Source organism: Seriola lalandi, unplaced genomic scaffold, assembly GCF_002814215.2.
Source record: "Seriola lalandi dorsalis isolate HSWRI2012SDOR001 ecotype SW California unplaced genomic scaffold, Sedor1 jcf7180002054816, whole genome shotgun sequence".
NCBI classification, from domain to species: domain Eukaryota; kingdom Metazoa; phylum Chordata; class Actinopteri; order Carangiformes; family Carangidae; genus Seriola; species Seriola lalandi.
This window is the reverse complement of record NW_019525369.1, coordinates 595,101-618,134: the sequence shown is the minus strand read 5'-3', so window position 1 is coordinate 618,134 and position 23,034 is coordinate 595,101. Positions and strand designations below refer to the sequence as shown.

The 23,034-nt window shown below is 40.6% G+C and overlaps 1 protein-coding gene across 2 annotated transcripts in view; it reads left to right on the top strand.

The window, feature by feature from the left end:
- Window positions 1-23,034, top strand: part of LOC111669740 (carbonic anhydrase-related protein 10-like) — a 108,330-nt gene that overhangs the window by 45,057 nt on the left and 40,239 nt on the right. For both annotated transcript variants that reach the window (XM_023426185.2, XM_087179293.1), the window contains exon 3: window positions 10,904-11,046. In XM_023426185.2, coding sequence (XP_023281953.1) covers window positions 10,904-11,046 — 143 coding nt within the window. The remainder of the gene's footprint in view (window positions 1-10,903; window positions 11,047-23,034) is intronic.

Genomic DNA, 23,034 nt, shown 5'->3' with positions numbered 1-23,034 from the left:
GGGGGGGGGGGGGGGGTACAACAGACAACAGAAGTGGTTAACCTGCTCTGAGCAGGCGAGCGGCAGACTGCACAAAAGCACAGCCATTCTCGGCACTAAGCAGTGTGCCACTGGATTCATGTTGCCACACCCTCTGTTCCCACCTCTCCTCCCACTGTGCACGGCAAGTCACAAAGATACCAAATTATGGAAATAACCTCAGTGCACCGCTGGAAAATACCAGTTCACTGGTGGGTCGCAGCATTTCACGCCATGCGCCAGCAAAAAAATGGAGCCCTTAAAGTTAATTTTAACTAGTAATATCGTCCATATTTCCTCAAATAAAAATGCTAGTCAATTACAAGTCAGGTCTCTGATAATGGCTTGGGGCATGGTTGACACAAATATGAAATATATAGAAAGACCAGGCCCTAAACACAGGCTGGGAAGAAAACAAAGATGGGTGAACTCCTGCCATATAATGTGCATGCCTGTTAAGCATAATGTACATTTCTACTGCTTTAATTCAATAAATTTAACAATATAATCATAGTATTTTCAAAACTTTGTTGTTCTCACTCACCTAAAGTATTATTGTCCCATCTCAGCCACTGTAGGTGTATGCACAGTATGTATCCACTTTACTTTGTCATCCTTTAATCACTTCTGTTGTTGCATATGGTATGCCTGTAAATGTTTCACAATAAAAGCCTGGTTAAGAAATAAAGGGGCTCTGTCCACTGAAATACTAAAGGGATTTTAATTTGAAACAGCTTACAGGAAGTGTTGGGTTTGTATTAATAGCATAATGCAGCATCTTTGACAGGGTAAACGGGAGCGGATCAAAACGAGGTTTTGTACTAAAATACCGGCATGTCCAATTATAGATATAAATAATGAGCTGACTCTAATAAAGGCCTGTTGCCTTCTGCAGTTGAGGTAAATAAAGGTCATCTGAGGAAACACAGTAATTGCTTTTCTCGAGTTATATTTTCAATGCAGGACTATTTGTATATTGCAGAGCTGCTGCTTTAATGAAAGTAAGGGATCTGAATACCTTGATGAACACATGAAGACACACCTCTGCAGTGGCGTTATGTTGGTCTGATTGTTTCCTGGAGATGCTTCCACCGCTCTTTTTTAGTTGACAAAATGTAATAATGTGCCTTGGGGGCCTATTTTAACCATCTTCACATGCACCTCCTGTTTTGGGGTCATGTATGTATGCAGCCTTACATTCTTACAGTCCACCCTCTTAATGTTTGTGTGTGAAAACAAGAGTTATTTCCTTTCAAATGAAATTGGAGTGTGTTTGGTGACTGCTAATTTTGACGATTGGTAAGTCACATCAGTGATGTCATCGCTCTGACACGGTGCCAATCACAGTGACATATGAGACCAACAACGACTCAACAAATGGAGAGAGGCTTCCCCAGGAAATTGTGTTGTTGTCTAGATGTTGCAGAGCGGCACGACGACAACACACACACAGCACTTCAGGTCTGCAGCCGGCCGGCAGGTGATCCTGAGGAGTTTTTATTGAATTTGTACAGTGATGATAGAAAAAAATAATAAAATGTTCATGAAGCTGTTTATATGACTACATCAATCTGACTCTATTTCAGTTTTATTTCTATTGTATCTCACATCATATTGTAAAATGTGACACAACAGCATTTGCACCATAATGCATTTCAAGAATAAAACATGAAATGCTGCTTTTGCTTGAAAAGAAATTTGGAAATGACACACAGGAGTGATGGGCTGCTGTAATCCGACCTCTCCCACTTACACAACAGAATATCATTATATACCAGCATGATGTGTGCAGAGGTGCAAGGGGTTATATTGTAGGAGCCCAGTGTCATTTCCACTTGATTTGAAAAAGGTAATAACTGCAGGAGCTCTGCTTGTGCTGGTGGTTGCTTTGCCACAAAAATAGAGCCCTTTGTGTGTTTGCTTCATATTTGTAGCGTACCCAGTTTGCTATGTGCCAGTGTTTTTAGCTATACATCATCCATTTCATACCTCTCTGTGCAGCTCGTGGGTTACGTAATGGCAGCAATGGATCGTTTTTTCATCATTTGTTTCCTGGGCTTGCTTCTTCTCGGTCTTGGTGCCTTTTTATTTCTGGGAGAAGACAAATGAAAAGCTGAGAAATAACCGGTCACATAAGAGGTTTTCGAGTTGATTCTAATCCATCAGCTAAGGCCTGAGCCTTCATACTGCTTTTCTACTATTGGACCAATGTATTTTAAAAGTCATACATGAATTCTGCACTAGCAGCACCTCTTCCATCCCAGTGACATGTTCATATGATGTTTTTTATATCATAAAGCCCATGAGTTAAATAATTGAACTGCAGTGAGCCAATGACAGTCTCATAAAAACAGATTCAGACAGCCAGGGTTTCATAGGTCACAAACCTAAGGAACCAATCCCATCAACTTGTGGGGATGGGGGGCGGGGCTAAATAAACCTGAAACATTGTCAGTACAGAGAGCAAGAGTTAGCATTAGCATAACCTCTAACACTGTGTCAGCCACTGCCATCAACCGGTCCTCACACCTAAACAACCAAATAGGTCGTTTTTTTCGACCCTCTGATATGACCCATAGGAGTGTCTCCTGAAATAGTGCCATATACGGCATCAGGTGTGCCTACCTTTGTCACCATGGTTATTATAATAACAGTCATGGCTTGGTTAGGTTTAGGAAAGGACAGTGATTTGGGTATTTTGAAATACTTCCTCAACATTAGAGATCTTTGTTGTCATACAATAATAACAACATGGTTAACTTTGTCGAACAGTCATGGACAACAGAATTCAATTCAATGCACAGTGTACCACAAAATTACGTATCTCCATTGGTACATGCAGTGATACATACAGTAAGCATAACTACATACAGTAACAAAAACTATAGTAGACATATTAAAATCTGTATAAATAAATAAAAACAAACAATAAATAGTATAAAAACAGAAGTATAACATCAGAGTGAGTCCGTGTACTCAGTTATTATTGCACATAGGTGAATTGCACAGATAATATTGCACATGAGGGTGTTATTGCATGTTACCGTATAGGGTTGTACTTATTAGCCTGATTGGGTTGACACTTGGGTAGAAACTTGCCAGGAATCTGGAAGTGCGAGTTCTTATGGACCTCTATCTCCTTCCAGAGGGCAGCAGGGTGAAAAGGTGTTGTCCTGGGTGAGATGAGTCTCTGATGAGGTTTGTTGCCCGACGAAGACAGTGGGTTCTGTACATGTCCTCCAGTGGCGGTAACTAAGCGCCAGTGATTTGTTGTCTGACTCTATGGAGAGCTTTCCTGTCAGCTGCAGTGCAGCTGGCAAACCACACCAGCATGCCATAGGTGAGGATACTTTCATTGTTGCCGCGGTAGAAAGACAGAAGCAGCTGCTGGGACCGTCTGGCTCTTTTCAATGTCCTGAGAAAATAGAGCTTCTTCTGTGCTGTCTTTACCAGAGCAGTGATGTTTAGGAGCCATGTGAGGTCCTGTGAGATGTGTGTACCTAGGAATTTAAAGGAAGATGCTCTCTTCACTGTGTCTGCTCTGATGTGTAATGGAACAGGTTGTACACCCTGTTTCCTGAAGCTGATTATCATCTCCTTTGTTTTGGAGATGTTGAGTGCCAGGCTGTTAGTGGTACACCATTGTGTCAATCTGCAGAGCTCATCCCTGTAGGCAGACTCATCAGCAGTGTGTATCAGTCCAACTACAGCAGTGTCGTCGGCAAACTTTACTATTGTGTTTGTGCTGTGAATTGGTATGCAGTCATATGTGTAGAGTGAAAACAGTGTCTCTCTTTATACAACGTCACACTTTTCACTTTGACCCTGCCATAATTGCTATGACCACTAGATGTCGCCTAGCAACAAAACGTAACTATGGGTCATAATAACCTGCTGCACAGAGGATCTATGGGCTCGTTTTATAGGACAGTCTCCAGTTACAAGCTAACAAGCAACAAGTAAAAACAAGTAAAAGATGCTAACTACGCTAATCGTTCTGATCCGTCTGCTAGTCTCTGGTTCTGGTCTCAACAGACTCCTCATCTGAGTCTGAGTCAGACTGAGGCTCAAACATGTTTCCTCCTCTAACCATCTTGATGCTCTCTGCTCTTTCACATGTCCACCTGGAGACAGCAGGTGGTGGGCGGGGCTCAAGGCCTGATCCACATTTCTCAATCAGGAAGTAAAAATAGATGAGCTTCCTACCCAGTTTTCCGTTTTTTCACTTTTTATGTGTGAACACCATGTTAAAAAAAATATTAATCAGGAGAGCATTTTAACAGAGTTTCAAACATGTCTGGAGAGGAACAACACGTTAGTCAAATGTCCAGTGAGTCCATGAATCTTTAAAAAGTAATCACACATATGTAGTTTCAGTTTTAGAAAAGGCTCAGCAACTTCCAACAATTGCTTGGCACTATAGTTTTTAGCAAGCATCACTCCAACAGGACGACATTTTGCATTTTATCAGCAGCAGATTAATCCACATTTCATAATCTCATTTTCGGCGATGATGTCACGCAGTGCAACAGTGTGGCTCACTGATGTATTTCTAATAGTTCCTGGACAACAATGGATCCCTATGTCACAGAGGAATAAGACATCAGTACTTGTTGGTCGGAGACATTCAGTGTCGCTTTTAGTCTTTTCACGTGACCGTTGACAATAAAGAAAATATAGAATATCACTAGCGTCATGCTTTAAATTACTTTTCATTTAGCTTCTATCACTCACCATACAGTGCTGAATGCTAAAATGCAGAATTAATTATGTTCTTATCACTTAACACATAAGTCTCCTGAAAACTTTAAGAAGCGTCATGGATCATCAGGCTCTCCTCCCTCACTCTTTATCTCCCTATTCTCACCGTGTATTTGTTTCCCTCTCTTGCTCTCTCTCTCTTCCCCACCATTTGAACCCAGTCAGATTTATGAATATTAAAAAGGACAGTGGATCCTCAGGGCTTCCTCCTTCTATCTCCATCCCACTGCCTCCATCCTCTCACTGTCTCTCTCTTTGTCTCTGCGTCTTTGTCACTTGGGGTGTCTTAAGTCTCTCTGAACCTGTCTATAATCCAGTGCTTTTACAGAGGCCTGCTAATGCAAAACCACTCAGCTGTTGGGACGGACATGCTCCGGACACACGTACATAGACACGCCAGATACATTTAAATGCATGCACTCTACAGGCCTGTCTCATACAAAGGATGACAATTATGGGAGAAACATAATTGCTCCTGAAATTTGACAGATGTACTAAATATTCTGTGTGAAAAATCAGATCCTCCACACACATCACATGAAGACATTTTCAAATGACCAAACCATGACAAAATGACCCATGAATGTGCAAGACAACACTTAAGAGCAAAGTGTATGATAGGGCTGGGTGATCTGGCAAAAAGATCATATGACAATCTCTTTGGGTAGAATCGCAATCCGCAATCTTAATCATGATCTGCGTTTTGTTTCTGCTCCTATTTTATTGTGAAAGTCCTGACTGGAAGTTGGGATTTGTATCTTTCCGCCGCATTGGCGGATGTTTTCAGATGTTTGTGTGCTCGACACTATTCTTGCTAACATTAAATATGTAAATATAGCACCTTTTAATGGGACGATCTGTACGATTCATCTGAAAAGGAGAACATATGCCAAAGTAAGATCGTCCACGATATAAGATCATCAGATCACCCACCCCTAGTGTATAAAATCGTGAATCCACATTGACACGTGACCCCATACAAGTGCACCCAAACACACCTATGCACACCCACCTTTATGCATTTCCTGCAAGGGAACCACCCTGGAGACCCAGACTTTCCAGACAAAATATTATAGCAATAGGTTATGAGAATATTCTCATATTCTCACAAACAATCACAACGTTGTTTCAGTCATATAGAGTACAGTGCTGTCCTCACAGCTCTAATATATAAATCTTCCCTGGGGTTTTGCCTGTGTTTTCATTCTGTATGTGATGGTGAAGATGCATTAGTGTCACAAGTTTGAGGACAGCACAGAATACAATCCAGACCATGAGACGACCTTGTGACCTCTAACCCTCCAGTCACACAATAGAAGACTGTCAACTGAGATTATTGTTAGGATGAAGGGGGAAACCATTAAATCATTAATTTTACAGGCTAAACCTATGTTGATGTAACGGGTGCCACTATGTTCATCTGGGCGGGAAATGATCCAGATTACAAAATACAATCATCTGGGACTGACAGACAAACATTACATATATTGTGTCAATAAGTTGCCTGAACATTAGCTGAAGGGCTATAGTTTTCTGGTGCTCTCTCTTGCAATTCAACATAGTTTCAATATAAAACATGAAACATGTGCAATCAGTTTTCATTATTATGAAATCACAATACACAACTACACTATACTGAAATATATTGATTGTGATGTACAGTCTAAGAAGTGACGATAACAATATCAGCAAAAACAAAACAAAAGGACAAAACAATTGCATTTACAGATGCACAGGGTGAGTACAAATGATTACAACTGATCACTTTTCAGATAGTGAAATTACAAATTAATTTATACATAATAAATGAATCAAGCAAATTAAAAACATGCTGTTATTGATGATCATTATCAAAGGAAATGTTAGGGCTGACAGGAGCAGAACGGCTGGCAGTGTGGACACACACATGCAGCAGGTCATTGAGGTAGTGTAATACCCCAGACAAGGCAGGTTGGGTCTATATGAATTCATGCTCTTGATGCCAAATTCTGAACCTACCATCTGCTGCCTCAGCAGAAATCCAGATTCATTAGACCAGGTTGTGTTGTTCCAGTCTTCATTTGTTCAGTGTTGGTGAGTGTCTGTCCACTGCAGCTTCAGATTTCTGTTCTTGGCTGACAGAACTGGAACCTGATGTGGTCTTCTGCTGTTGTACTTCACGGTTCAACATGTTGTGCACTGAGATGAGATGCTTTTCTGTGCTAGTTCTCCAACTGCTGTGGGAAGAGATACAAGAAGATCATACTTTTTGTTGATGCTGGACAGGAGATCAGCCTCCATCTCTGTCATCTAGCTCCTCAGTATCCATGGATGAATCTACTTTTTTTTCTTTCAGAAGATTTGGTGGATTGCCATCCATGTTGTCTTGTTGATAGAGGTAATGATCAATAAAGGCTTCTAAGTCTGATGGCCTCTGAGGACAGTCCTCACTTAAAGTGCCTGGGATCACAGGCTAGAAGTGCAGCACAGTGGCACGGGAGGCAGAGAGCCTGAGCCTGATCAACATGGTGGGTTGTGCAAGCCTTTTACTTCTGTGCCTCTGCTTTGCCTAACAATGCGGCACAATGTGGTCTAATTCGTTCAATATTCTAATTAACATTAATATCTCTTGTTTTATTGTTATGCGTTATGAGACTTTGTTCTTTGTTCTTCTTATTGTTGTTCTTGGTGCTTCTAAATGATCTCAATATCATTCACATTTTAATCTTAAATTTAAAGCAATGTTTATTAATTTGCAGTGTCCCTGTTAAAGCTCCATATAGTCTAAAGGTAGATGTTCATGTTTGATTAATAAGCAGGTTCTATATCAATACTGTGAAAGTATCAAAGAGCTCAGTCCACAGAGCGATGCACACAGCCTGTATTCAGAAACTGAGCCTTAAAAACGAGCCATCAGGACTTCTGTAACTTTGTGATGTCACAACAAAATTCACCACTCTCAGCCATGCTCCAAGCCCCGCCCACCTGGACCCATGGTCCTGCTTTACAGGATTTGGTTTCTCTGAGTGTTTCCCTGAAATCTTCTATATTTTTATTGGCCCACTCTGAAAAAACTCAGAGAGGCTCAGAGCCTCCTCTCTTCTGATTGGCTCTCTGACCTGTTGTTACTAGAGCTCCAGAGAGAAGCCTGAGAGAGGAGATGTAAAACTACACTGAGATGGTTTTTGGTTCTTAAAACCACAAATATATCCTCTTATGGATCAACACTTCAAATACAACACAGGAGAATAGGAAAAAAATGGCACCTTGAAATAAACAAACAAATATAATAAAATAAATATAATTTCCTGATTCTCAAAATCCCACATATTCACATTTTCTCCAATTTTAGTCCTAAGGTGTTTGTTTGCTTCTTCACACACACACACACACACACACACACACACACACACACACACACACACACACAGAGCTGGGTAACATAACATTGTGTTGACATGCGGCTATGTGCCTAGCAGGGGTCAGGATTGCACTCTGCAGGTCAGGGCTGGCACATCTGTCACTTGGCTCCTCCACTGCCAGAGATGGGTGGAGGAGTGGATGGAGCAAGAGAGAGTGAATGAGTGTGAGAGAGAGAGATAAAGCGAAAGTAGGAACGAGGAATGGGAGGACAGAGTGAGAGAGCAGCGGGACTGTTGTTCTCGGCAGCTCTCAGGTTTGAATCATTGTCTATGAAAATGAAAGCAGCACGCAGCTGGAGACAGAAACAGAAATGATATCAGCTGTAAAACTTAACTCACTTTTATCGACCGCAACTTCACATCCATCATGCACTTAAACATTTTTCCCATCTAATCTCAGCTGAGCATGCTGACAACTGCTGATGAGTTTTTTGATCATAATGACAGCTGTTTCACACCCTGATTTGTCATTAAGCCCGTCCCTGACAAGCATTATGAGTATAGTCATAAGCCCTCTCATCTGTGAGGGAGTGTGTGTGTGTGTGTGTTTGTGTGTGTGTGTGTGTGTGTGTGTGTGTGTGTGTGTGTGAGAGAGAGAAAATGAAATAGTCTTTGTGTGCAGGTGTCAAAATTACAGTGGCTTTAGTGAGGTCGTCTGAGGCTGTGTGTGTGGACTTTTAAACTTTGTGTGTGCATGTGATCCTCCATCCTCCTTTCTGTTCATTGCAGTGTTCAATCATGCATCCCACATCTGGCTGGTATTAGATCAGCTGTCAGCCCGACATTCCCATCTTATCCCATTCCAGGTCTATGACACAGCATAGAAGATCCAGTAATCATGTAATGGCAGAGGATCAGCTGGTGCCAGAGGAATCCTGCAGCATCTGATCCTCAACAGATCTCATGTTTCCTGTTGTATATATAATAGATCCATGTATCATAAAAACAAAACATATGCTTTTTTAGTGAAGGTCATCTACTGGTGACTGCTGGCTAAACTCCTCCCTCAAATGGTGATTGTCCAATCATAAGTTTAGCAGCTCCATCCCACTCGTAATTGGATTTAAAGAAATTGTACTCCAGCAACCACAACCGGCGTTACTCGCATTTATTGTTGTAACATTACAAGTGAAAATATATGGTTAGAAAATATGAACAGGTCGGCTGCGTAGCTGTCTGATCTTATATTTTACCTTATTGCACTTGCAATAGTACAAGTAGAGCACAAGTTTGAAAAAACGAAATAAATTCTGCTAGTGGAGTTAGAACAAAGTGATATTACTAGAGCTCTGTAGTCCACTGCTCTGTGCTTCAGACTACAGGCTCCATGCTACATTAGCTGCTACTAGCATAACAACCAAATCTTCGACTGAACTGCTGAAGGTTGAGTGGCATTGTTGTTAAGTATACAATAGCAAGAGAGGCAGATGGGGGGGGGGGGCATTTGTAATTAACTGCATTTCTATATAAAGTTGTCTTGAAATATGGTTGGAGCTTCATCTAAGTTAAATAGATCAAGATGAACAAGTAACATCTAAATATTCACAGGTTGGTTGGAGAATGATGTGAACCCTCAGCTGCTTGAGTTTGAGTTTGCAAATGAAGCATCTGATGATGTGAACCATGTTTTGCAAAATAGAGATCTCAGAAGATTGATGATTGAGAATTGTTTATTTGCATAAAACTGAAAAGGTGGCAGAGTCATCTCAGAGAGTTTAGTTCACAGTCAGACAAGCTGTCTATAAATGGAGATGATTTAGTTCTGTGGCTATACTCTCTTTGGAAGTGGGCGCCCAGATGACTCGCAAAGACACAACAGGTAAAAGAGAGAGTAACAGCTAAAGACTTAAAGGAGTCACTGGAGCTGTCTGTAATAAAGGCAGAGATGTGCGAAGTGGATTGACGCGGGCCAGAGAAACCATCATCCTCAGAACAAGTCTGAAGAATGGTCCAACTTCCTCCTGAACACTGAGCGGGTCTGATCAGCAGCTACTGGAAGAGCTGGTCTCAGGTTATTGTGCCAAAGGAGTTTCAACCATTATTATTAAATCCAATTGTTCACTTAATCTTTCCACCAGCTCTGTGAATGTTTAATGGCTGTGTTCAACAAAGATACTAAAGATTATTATTCCTTGTGTGCTGTTATCTTATCTAAGGTTATTGGCTTATATGAAGTTTCTGTACTTGGAGCTGACTTAGATAAAGATCAGATCATATTTTATGACATATTAATGTAGAAAACCAGGTAAATCCAAAAGGTTCACATATGTTTCCTTGCTCCAGATTTGGACAAGGAATGTGGACTTTTCCTACAGACTCTTTTAAATCTACACTGCACTGTAGAGTCAGAACAACAAGACAAAAGCTTTACGAACTACTGCTGTGTATTATAAGCAATGGAAACTGGTGGAAGAACTTTTGGACAGACTTTAAAAAAGTCAATTTCTCTGCCTTAGTTATAATTGCAGATAATAACCTGGAGATTTTAATGAAAGCTCTGTTTTAAGTCAGATTTTAATGAAGCCATATGTAAATTCAAATCTCCCTAAACTCCCCATTTCTCCTGTCCTGTCATAATGAAGCCCATCTGCTCACTTTCTCCTGCTTTTTATGGTTTGATCTTGTGAAGCACAGACACCCTAACCCACACACACACACACACACACACACACACACACACACACACTAATTACTGTTACTCTCTCCTTTTTCTCCACCAACAGTCCCATCCTTCTGGGGTTTGGTGAACTCAGCCTGGAACCTGTGCACCATAGGGAAGAGACAGTCTCCCATCGACATTGAAACCAGTCTCTTGATCTTTGACCCCTACCTGACCCCTCTGCGGCTCAACACGGCTGGACGCAAGGTAAGGGCCCTCATCGTTCATATCCGTGGTTCCTAACCTTTTCCAACTCATGGCCCACTCGAAAATCTCAAAAATGTTGATGACCCCATAACAATACAGAGGTCAAATAATATGTCTTAATATATATTAACAATCAAACATTCAGGACTGAACTGAAACCAGGGGAACTCAATTCTTCTTTTTTGTTTTGACCGAGAAGGGACTTGACTCTCTTTCCTTTTAATTCTTCCTGTTGCTAGCCCACTATCTATTTTGTTATTACTTTTTTAGTTTTAGTTTGCAATCAGACTGAGATAGAAAACAAGTACAAGATGTGATCCGGCTGGCAACAACATAAAAATTTCAATCATTGGCTTATCACAGTGACAGGCCTTAGTACAAGAAAAAAAAACAATAAAAGGAATTTGTCACCATTTTGAATGTTTTTAAAGATCATTTCATTTCAAAACATTTAGATGTGTATAAGAGACAGTTTGTTTTGTAATGTTTTTAAAGATCATTTCATTTCAAAACATTTCAAAAATGTTTTTATATTTTTATTTTCATTTTATGATTACATCTTTTCTCCAAAATTGTGCTGTTTTGCTAATTATTTGTTGGCCAACTTGCAATACCTTCACAGCCCACCAGTGGGCCGGCGTACGGTGGCCCTGAGAGCTCAACGCCTTCATTCTGATCGTGAAAGTGAGAGAGAGACAGGAAAGTCAGTGAGAGACAGACAGGAAAGTCATTGAGAGAGAGATAGAGATAGAGAGAGAGAGAGAGAGAGAGAGAGAGAGAGAGCGAGAGAGAGAGAGAGAAAGGGGATGACTTGTAGGAAAGGACCATGGGTTGGACTTGAACCCGTGCCACTGCGGTTAGGACTAGGCGCTCTACCAGTTGAGCCTTTCTTGTCACTTTCTTGTCTCCACTGGAAACACTTCGGTTGTGTTGTGAGTATTTGCAGCACGTGTGTTGTCAAATTGATGAAGTTTACTTAAGCTGCAGTGTATTGACCTCCAGGGCCACTGTACCGGGGCCTACAAGGTTGGGAACCACTGGTTTAGATGACCTGTAATCTGTCTGTGGTTAAAAACTCGTCCTCAGGGTCTCAATCTATTTAGAAGGTCAGTGTCTGTTATAAGGGACACTGACCAATGAGGTTTAGGCTAATGTTTGGAGACAGAACTCATTAAATGTTATAATACAAGCAGGACTGTTCTCTTCTGACAGTACTGGGCTTTAATCCATCACAGTGGCTGAGAGCTGAACATGACACATTCTCAAAATCAAGACGCAGAGAAGCCTCTGTCTGACAGACACTATGAGCTTTTCATCCATATCCGAAGGCTTTAAAATTCCCAGCTGCATTTGACTGTACCAGGCTCAGGAGGCATTACAATTTTAGCCCTCTACACAGCAATCACAGTTAATCTTTGCAGGAAATCCTCTCTAAAGCACCCAGACTCACCGTTAAAACACAGCTTTTGATGATGTTGGACATTGCATCCTGGATTAATTTTTGTGTTTAGTGGTGTCTTCTTGTTATTGGCCATATTTAGGTGAACTGATATCATGCCGTGGTATTTTCAGTGGAGAGGGAAACTGACCCCAGCCAAAAAACAGTAGAAGACATCATCAGAACCATAGTTACGTTGCTGCGCTGTGACCTTGGAATCTATTGTGATCTAAATGGTTTTGAGATTAAGAGATTAAGGTTCAAAGTTTAGACATCCTAGAGAGCAAAGCTGTACAGTACAGTTAAATAACAAGTACTCTTAATATACTTTAAATTTATAATATCAAGTCGAAAGTCTATCCTATTTTAAAACGAGGGGTTTCTCTGAAACCAGGTGGATTTCAGATTGAACTTTGATAACTGTGACAACCAATTTTCTTCTTGGGTCTGCTGAGGACAAAAAGTAATAGTTTTTGTTGAAAAAAAAAGTTTAATGCACAAAATAAAAGAATAAAAAAACACACCAATAGATTGTAATTTACTGAAAGGTGTTATGATATAAAATATTTGGCCACAGACAAAACAAAGCAGTCACCACCCACAGCCCCGCCCACCTGGACCCACCATCCAACCTTGCAGGATTTGGTTTCTCTGAGTGTTTCACCTGAAATCTGCTGTATTGGTATTGGATCACTCAGAAAGCAGTCAGCCAATCAGAAGAGAGGCTCAGAGCCTCCTCTCTTCTGATTGGAAAGATTAGCAAGCTAAATTTGTGGTTTGGTAACTAGTGGTAAATGTGCCAAATTAAAACAAAATTTAAAAAAAGACCTTAAACATAGTTGACATTTTTAACAGTGTCATTCCTAATATTTTAGATAGAATCATAAAGTTTTAGGTTTCAAAAAAGGTTGAGCAACATTTCATGTTTTTCAGCTCTTTTAATATCAACATTTTACAATCCAACCCTACAGATACAAGTTAGACAATTTCTCTGGAGGTAAAATATTTTCCTGTTTTAGGGCAATTACAAATCATAAATTAATACTGATAAATTACATTATTCCAAATTTTGCAAACGCCTTTTTCTGTGTGAATATAAAAGAAGCTATAATTTTTTATATGTAGTGCCTTTATCCTTTTCCTTTTAAGCAGTTCACTGTCAAAATATTAATTAAAATAATAATTTTTCGTGTTACTACATAAACTGCCACCGTTGTTAAAGTCCAAAATACTATCTTGAAAACGAGCCAGACTTCAAACTGGAGGCACATTTGACTATAACAGCATCTCTTGCTCTATAAGTCATAAATCATTATTTCTCAACATCATGTCTTTATAAAAATTTTATCTTGTTGGGGGCTTTGATCTTGGAACAATATGGCGCTTTGCTATTACATTTTAATATCCTCCTTAGAGGTTTCCAAAATCCAGGAGCACTGTTCTCTCAAAACAGGTTTACGGTTGACTTCGATGACTGAAGGTGTTTCTTAGCCTCCAGAAACAGGTAAATATTTGAATACTGCCAGGGAGAAGAATCTCAGTTTCTGACTGACTGACTTATTTGTAGAATTGTAGAATATTTGAAGAATAATGCATTACTATGGAGGCCTAAAACTGACAAAATGTACCACATTATCAGAAAAGTAAATGTAATATTGTTAGTAAAAACATCAAATGTAATGTGTAAAGAAATGTAAACCTTTAAAGGAATAGTGAAACAGATCCTCACTGCCACTAGATGTCACACTACACCACCAGCGTCTCAGACCAAAACAAATGGTTTGTCGGCCACAACCCCCCCGGCCCTTCTTTCATGTTCTTAGTCAGAAAAGGGTAATGAAGCCCAGTGAAAGAGTCCACTAAACAGAAAACAAGAAGCACAACTGGATAAAGTTTTCAAGTGTACATGAGAGCCAACAAAAAACAGTCTAATCAAAACCATTAGCCCACAAGCCCACACTTGCATTGCTGTGATATGCTGCGCACTAATACTGACAGTTATCTGGTTAGCGATAGCAACATTTGCTGAATACATTTATACTATGGGTAACAGTTAATGTTAGTATGCTTACTGTAGCCAGCCACTAATGAAAACAGGCGGGTAACATTATGTAGCTATCAAGTTACTGACACGTGGAAAAGAAGAAAAACCAGCTCTGAGTGAAGCTGGACCTTTTAAAAGCTCGTAGGTCTCTCCATCTCGATAAAGCCAGACCAGTATTGGCTCCACGGTCAGACTGGGACGGAAATTCAGCCTCGGACTTATCCTGGGACCCGCCACATGAATGACACTGCGGGAGCAGGTAAAGACACTGACGGAGCCGGTAAAAACTTTAAAAACTGTATGGATGTTTTGACTTTCCAACGACCGAACGGGATTTGAACTGGTGGTCCCCATGGCCAGTTGGCCTGTCCTCTGTTCTCATCTTTTTCTTTGTCACCAAGGACCAAGGGTTTAACAGGAGGGACTGGCATGCACTAACACGCACACGCACTAACATTTACATGCTAACGAACCAGCCACCAAGACAAAGAGAAACTCTGATTACAACACATACAGAGGGGGTGTGACTTCGTTCTGTGCTCAGGACGCCATCGCTCCACTATATCTTTCACATAGAAAATAGTTGTTTGCTATAAAATCTTTTGTATTTTAAAGGGTATTGGACTGTTCTGCTGTAATATCATTGGAACTATGGACAATATCCATTTAATGAAAACTCAGCTTCAAGGTTCAGGAGTGCCTCATTAATGTCTTCTTCATTGTCTTCTTCAAACATCTGGTTGAGATGGAAGGAAGAAAAATGTTGTGTGTAATTTTATATTAAACTAAGTCCTGCACACTAATTATTATTTGAAGAGCAGATGTGATTAAATTAGTGTTATTTCTCCATGACACTTCCCTGGCTCTGTACTAGTCTGTAGGATTTATGGGGATTTATGGGCAGAACTGGAATATGATATTTATAATAATGTTTTCATCAGCGTATAATCACCTGAAACTAAGAATCATTGTGTTTTCATGAGCTTACAGGGTGTGGGTCCACTTACACAGAGTCAGAGTCATGTTGCAGCCATGAACAAACCAAACTACAGAGGGTCTTTCGCATTTTTTACATTACCTGAAGGCCACCGTTGATTTGCTTGGAAAGGGAGGGGTGAGGGGAGGGGCAATCAGTTGGTTCCAATCTACAACCTCACTGCTTGATTCCACTAAATCCTACACACTGGTCCTTTTCTTCCACACTGGCAACAGCCAGAAGAGGCATTATTTTTTGGTTTTGCATCTGTCCATCCCATTCTTGTGATCTCGATATCTCAGTAACACCTTGATGGAACTTCTTCAAATTTGGCACAAACATTCATAAGGACTCAAGGATTAAGTGATTAGATCTTTATGGTCAAAGGTCAAAGGTCAAAGTCATGGTGACCTCAAAAAATATAGTTTTGGCTTCTTGAATGTGGTATCTCAAGACCAATTTGAGGAAATTTATTAAGATTTGGCACAAATATTCCACTTGGACGCAACAATGAACTAATTAGATTTTGATGGTCAAAGGTGGTGATCTCACATTATTGTGAATGCAATATATCACACTGGTTATAGAAGAAGTGTAATGGAAAGTGCCCACTTCATTTGTTATATGACAAAGCCAGGCCACTTATCCACATAGCTGTCACACAGCTATAGCCTCTCATCTGAGGTTTTGTATGAGAAGCAGATACATTAGATCCTACACATTCCAAAAGAAAGCCTTCAACTCAGAGTCTAAAGGTGTGGTACATCATTCCCTCTGGAGGAAATAAACAGTGTCATTTTGCTTTGTGATTATAAAATAGTTGAATCAGGATATAATGAAGCCCCAGAAATGTAAGTCTCGAGCACAAGAATTAAGTTCTATGAGGTCCTTCTCTTTTGTTACATGCTAATGCCACACTTCTATTATTTAATTGCTCGTATCTAACACTGTTACACAGGCCACAAAGAAACCTAGAGGGACCATTAGCCCCATCTGTGACCTCTTCAGAAAATCTTATCCCTGTAATTCCCTCTGAGACTCCCTCATTGTGATGAAGACTAAGAAGTGCCATGGGGTGAGCTCCATGTTATTTCCCGAGAGAGAGCAGTGTCAGCCACTAATCATGGCTGCTGTGGCGTGCTGTGGTTCAGGCGAGGATGGCTTGAGATCAGATGAGCGTCATCGGAAGCTCAGGCTCTGCTAATCCAAGCCACTGGGGAATGTAGGTCGCCTGGGCGAATGAAAAATCTGGATTATTGAAACACTGTGCCAGAGCTCATTTGAAATACATTCGCATGGACATCCTGTTAATATGTGTCGAAATGCACATTGCACATCCCCTTCTTGGTCTAATTTTTTAGAAAAAAATAGAACAATTTTACTGTGTTTGTAATTAATTATCTTTGTGTGTGTGTGTGTGGGGTGGGGGTGGGGGTGGGGGGTTGTTGCTGGTAGGAATACAGGAACAGGAAGGGTGGACCCAAACACAGACACACAGAGTCAGGCAGATGAATCAAAGAACAAAAACTGGCCTACAGACAGAAAGGTGGAAAAACTGAAGTTCAGGCAGGTGATACAAAGTCAGGAAAACAAAAAACTTGGAAAAAAAACTAATGTGAGGGGAACAAAGAGACTTCAATGCTTCATATTTTATCTCCTTTAGCACAGGAAAGACTGGACCTTCCTTTACCAAATGAAAGAAGAACTTGCTGTCCCACAATTCCTTGCTGCAGCAACATTTAAAACCACGCACCATTGTAGTTTCACCGCAGCAGACCCTCGGAAATGTAAAAACAACAAAGTTTTTATTTTATGCTTGTGACACGATCCCAAACATATGGAAATCCTTGTCTGATCAGATGAGCTCCAAATTCATGCACTAAAAAAAAATGGATTTTCTCTTCTTCACGAATGTACAAAAGAGTCATAACTCTGTGTAGCCTGGGGCGCCCCGGTGGCTCACCTGGTAGATTGTGCACCACAAAGGCTTAGTTCTAGCTGCAGTAGCCCGGGTTTGAATCCGACCCATGGCCCTTTGCTGCATATCATCCGCTCGCTCTCTCTCTCTCCCAAACTTTCCTGTCTCTCTCTCTTTCTCTCTCTCACTGTTGTTATTCAAATACAGGCTAAACATACCCCAAAAAAAAATATGTAACTTCTTTATGTCTGAATATAATTTATTCTGGCCTCTACTCAGTTGCTCTTTTTTTATTTTCATGACTCAACTCTTTAATTTCTCTCATGTTATCTTATTTCAACATTTCAATCCTTTTTGTTTTGTGTTTATGGTTAGGAAAAGAGTATTTATCATCCTTGTGTTATAAATAAAGTTTTGTGTAAGTGCAGTCAGATTCTCTCCGCACCACGGTCGTCTTTTCTTAAGTCTTTACGAACTCTCCTTCATATCTTTCCTTCAACTCATGATGTTTCGCTTCAAAGTCGAGGAGAAGTGGTTAAGAAAATAGATTATTTTGACTCTTTGATCACAGCCTAAATACTCTAATTAGGGGAAGCCAATGAGACAAGAGTGAAACTAATCACAAAGGTGGGAAAACACACAAGGGCAGGAAGCAAAACTACCATACATACAACAGGTAAGAGATTTCAAAATAAAACAGGAAACAATAAACCCAGCGTCCAGGTGAAATGTAACAGGACGGGTGACACCATAAAGATTAGGTTCCAAAACTATATCAAGAAACACAAAGGCCAAGGTCACAGATCCTGATACCATTGGTTATTAAAAGTGGTAATGCGTTGTCATACAGGGCGGGGCATGTGTGAGGCGAATGAATCATTGGCCGTTGGTCTTCCAAAATGATTTGGCATGAACATTTTCTATTATATAATCAGGGGCCATTTACAGCAGATCCATAACAGTTTTCATTTTCAGATTCCTTTAGCACTGTCTTTTTCCAAAAAGCACCTAGCGACAGATCTAGTGACTTTTTTCTCCACACCACCTGATGACCCTGGAAATGATCTTACATCGTAGATTATGTACGTATATGTTTTGCATAGAAAATTGAAATCTGAAATGAAACAGTATAAAGTGTTATAAAATGTATTTACTCAAAGTGCTTGTAAGGTATAAGTTCCTAAAAATCGTACTTTGTTACTTTATCACTGGTTGAATACACAGCAGCAGCCACTGGCTCATCAGTAGCAATTACCCGTAGCAGCATTTTTCAGTTCCACACTAACGACTTGAGTATGACTCTTCTTCATAATGATTTAATGTGTTCAGCTCTGTGCTTGGATCAGGGATTGAGACGTTAACAGCCTGTGACTTTATGCATTAAAATCTCTTAGCACCTTCCCGCCCCCTGGGGGGTTCCTGTCCAAAATGGTTTTAGACAGACTGCTGTGTTCACAGTCAGGCTCTGGGGGGCCTTAATCCTGCTATGCATCAAATCCACAATCCATGCTTACTTCACAAGGTTTAACTGGACGTGTCCACTGGGATGGTTTTACACAGATGTTTTAATGCAGGCTGTGTACTGCTTTAACAATAGGTCAGAGTTTTCAATTCATTTGTAGCAGCTGTGTTATGGGAAAGTCATGTAGGATTTTCTCAGAAATGCTTGATGAATTGTGAAACCATGTGCTCAGGCTTTCCCTATATATCTAGATTTCTCGAATTGGATGGTTTAATAATAATAACGATAATAATAAATTTGATTTTTATAGCGCTTTTCAAGGTACCCAAGGCCGCATTACAGGGAAAGAAACACAAAATGAATAAAGAACAAATAAATGAGAACAAGATGAGACAGAATAGGGATGGCAGAGATTGGAGGAGATTGTAGGAGATGATGCAGCTAGAGGCGATAGGCCTTAGTGAACAGGTGTGTTTGCAACCAGAGATGAGGCTGTGCGGATCTCTGCCTGGAGAGAGTTCCAGAGGGTGGGTGAGGCTGCCACACTGAAAGCTCTGTCACCGAAACATCGCAGGCTGGTGTAGGGGGTGGAGAGCTGACCAGTGTCAGAGCACCGTAGGTTGCGGGACGGGGGTACAGGGGTGGAGGAGGTCAGACAAGTACTGAGGTGCGAGACCATGGAGGGATTTGTGTATTTAAGCACAACTGGTTGTATTCTGTGTGATTATAAACTGAATAAACTGCCGACTGGCATAGGCTATGCAATGACATACCAATGCATACAAGTGTGGAGGCTTAAAGATACTCTGTAACTTAATTGTATTATCATATGTTATTGTTATCACCGTATTTTTTACCCCTTCCCTGTTATACAGTAACATTTTACTCAGAGTACATTTTAACTGACGTACTTTGTACTTGTATCTGAGTACATTTTTACACATAGGGAGAACTCTTCTTACTTTTGGAGCTTTCAACCACATCTCACTGCCTTCATTCAGCCCGTGGAGGTGGATCAGGTGTTGAAATAAATGTAAAGATATGAAATAAATGTTAAACTGTGGTGACATGTGAACAAGCGGTCGTATACGGGGGGAGATTGTAACTCCTGTCTTGGTTCGAGGATAAAGTTCATGCTCAAATCTTGATGACATCATCAGGGTTATCATAGCTTGGGCTTGGAGCCTACAAATGTTCAACAGAAAGCTTATGTAACTGGAGGTATGGAGTTTGAAAAACATAGTCAACTACCATGAAAGATGCTTTCAAATGACATCAAAGCAACTGGAGGATCCAGTGTTTTTGGAGCTGGACCCTCACCAGGAACCGAAGTGCATTTGATGTCTGTAACATAAAGAGAAGACCTCAGACAGCAACATTTCATGTTCAGCATTTCTTTTATGGGTCTAAAAATTACTATCAGAAATTGAAACCCTCACAATATTAACAAAGTTACTTTGTGAGCACAGAAGAAAAACTACAGTTCCCATAAAAAAAAAGAAACTTCAAGCGTGGAAGTGTAGGTACTTGGTGTAGGGAGAAGTCCAAGACAGTTCAACAGAACCAGCACCAGCCTTTAAGATAAGGTTAGGTTCGTTGCATCTGTCCCTCCCTCATTCCTGTCATCACTCCACTCACTGTAACAAAGGTATAAAAAATGTTATGCCTCGGTGCCAGGGGTCCTCGCTCTGGCAACCAGCCAGTTGACATTGTTAACAGCTCTGCCACAGTGTGAAGCACATGAGGAGCGACGGTTTGTCACAGGTGGAAACACTCTGTCCTGATGCTTCTACTGTTTCATTTCCAGTCATTTCTGTGATGCTGGAAAGTACAAAGTACTTTCAACACGCTGTTAGTGTACTGTATCTTCATGACTCGAACAGTGTGTGTATTAGGTTGCCATAGCAATTGGGCCAATGTTGGATCAGATCTACTAGAGAAATAACAGCCAAATAAAGGAAATCAGACAGGATTTTTCTCTGTCACTGAACGCAATTTCTTGTCAGAAGCAGGTGGTCGTGACGGTCAATTGACAAGAGCCTCAGCTTTTGTTGCGTTTACAAGACAAGAGGTTATAATATCTCTTCTGAGCAACACTACGTCTTCAGGGCAGAGTGGAGGCTACAATGGGAAAGTGACAAGACAAGACGGCTAGCTGGTTAGCATGCTAACTTCAGTAGAAGAAAAGACATGATAAAGAGTTAACATTGCTGGTGCTTTCCACCTCTAGAGACAGCCGAGTAAAAGAATTAAGCTTTATGCTGCACTCACAACATTTCTTCTAGATTGGAAAGTGAACCGCTGTTAATGCTAACGTTGGCTATGTAGCAATAACAAAACTTACAAATGGCTCATTCAAAAGTCCCATATTGTAGAAAGTGAGATGTCCATGTCTTTCTTTTTATCATAAAGCAGGTCTATGTTGTATTTTAATACTGTGAAAGTATAAAAGTGCGCAATGCATGGAAAAATTCACACAACCTGTAAAACTGAGCCTTACAACGAGCCATCAGGACTTCTGCAACTTTGTGATGTCACAACGAAACAGTCACCACCTTCATGTATGCCCCCATCATGACCCACCTGGACCTATCATCCAACCTTGCAGGATTTGGTTTCTCTGAATGTTTACCAGAAATCTGCTAGATTTTTATTGGATCACTCAGAAAACAGTGAGTCAATCAGAAGAGAGGCTCAGAGCCTCCTCCCTCCTGATTGGCTTACTGACCTGTTGTTACTAGAGCTCCAGAGAGAAGCCTGAGAGAGGAGATGTAAAATTAGACTGAGGTGGTTTTTGGTTCTTAAAACCACAAATATATCTTCTTATGCATAATAGAGCTTAAAATATAACACCATAAAGGTGTAAAATATGTGACCTTTAAATGTCTGTATATCTTGCGTTTCAGCAGTGTTGTTGCCAACCATTCTTTTTTTAAATTTTTGTCCTATGATTCCCTTAATTTATTGGAAGTGCAAATTCAATTGCTGTAGTTTACAACAACAAGGCCCAGGAGTGTTTGCCCAGGATTTCCTAAAATCTACTTGTGCAAACTGCCACTATAAACCTATGGACCACCCATGCATGCTAAATAATACACATACAGAACAGAAAACATACAGAAAACCTTCTGGATCTGCTTTTTTTTCCATACCTCTGCTCATTCCCCTCTCCTGCAGAGGATCTCTAAGCTGCAGTACTTCATCATACCCAACAACTATAATGATAAACTGACTGAGTGTAGGTGCCAACTGATCAGGCTACTGGCCAGAGTTAAAGTAATCACATGCCATTTCTATCCAAAGAGTCTTACATTACCATGTGTGCATAAATTTGACTGTGTCTGCACCTGGTGGGAGGAATACTGTTAATTCTGCCAGTGTTAGTCCCCCGAGCTACACAGGACCACAGAGTTTGTGAATGTGATTTGTCATTATTACTGCAATGTCTCACCCCAATGTAAGTACACTGGGAGAGTATTTGATAATAATCAGCCATTGGTAAGATTTTGGCCTTGTAATCTGCTTCTCTCCCACCAACTCTTGACATCTGAGGAAGTTGCAGTCTCATATATGAAATGAGTCTTCACATAACCAATTCTCTTTGGTGTGATGTGGCACATGTGCATCTGTGCTGTTACAGAAGACCTGACTTCCAATGATCTTCACGAGACAAATTAATCTGGTCTCTTTACAGGAAGCAGCACGACTGTAGTAAGAGTTAAATCCTCTGTTTGAGTCTTGTTTCATGATTAATGCTCTTGTGCATCTGCTGAGCAAGAGCACATAGCAAAGCCATCTGTCCTGGTGAGTGTGCGTGTGTGTGTGTGTGTGTGTTTGGGAGGATGCTGAGTAGAGAGAGAGAGTGAAAGAGAGAGAGAGAGATAGAGAGAGAGAGGGAGAGAGAGGTGGAAAGCATGTGCATGGTTAGATTGTGTATGTGTGTGTGATATTATGGCAAAAATTGGGGGCAAATGTGAGAACATGTGTTGCTCTGGGTTGCTTGTGGGTGTATGTGCAGGTTACAGTGAAAAACAAAATTGGACACATTTGACTTTGCCTGTGTGTGTGTGTGTGTGTGTGTGTGGTGTAGTGTGCACCTGTACTCTGTGTTACCCATACCCAGTAATCCAGGCCAGCCTCTCTCATGCTC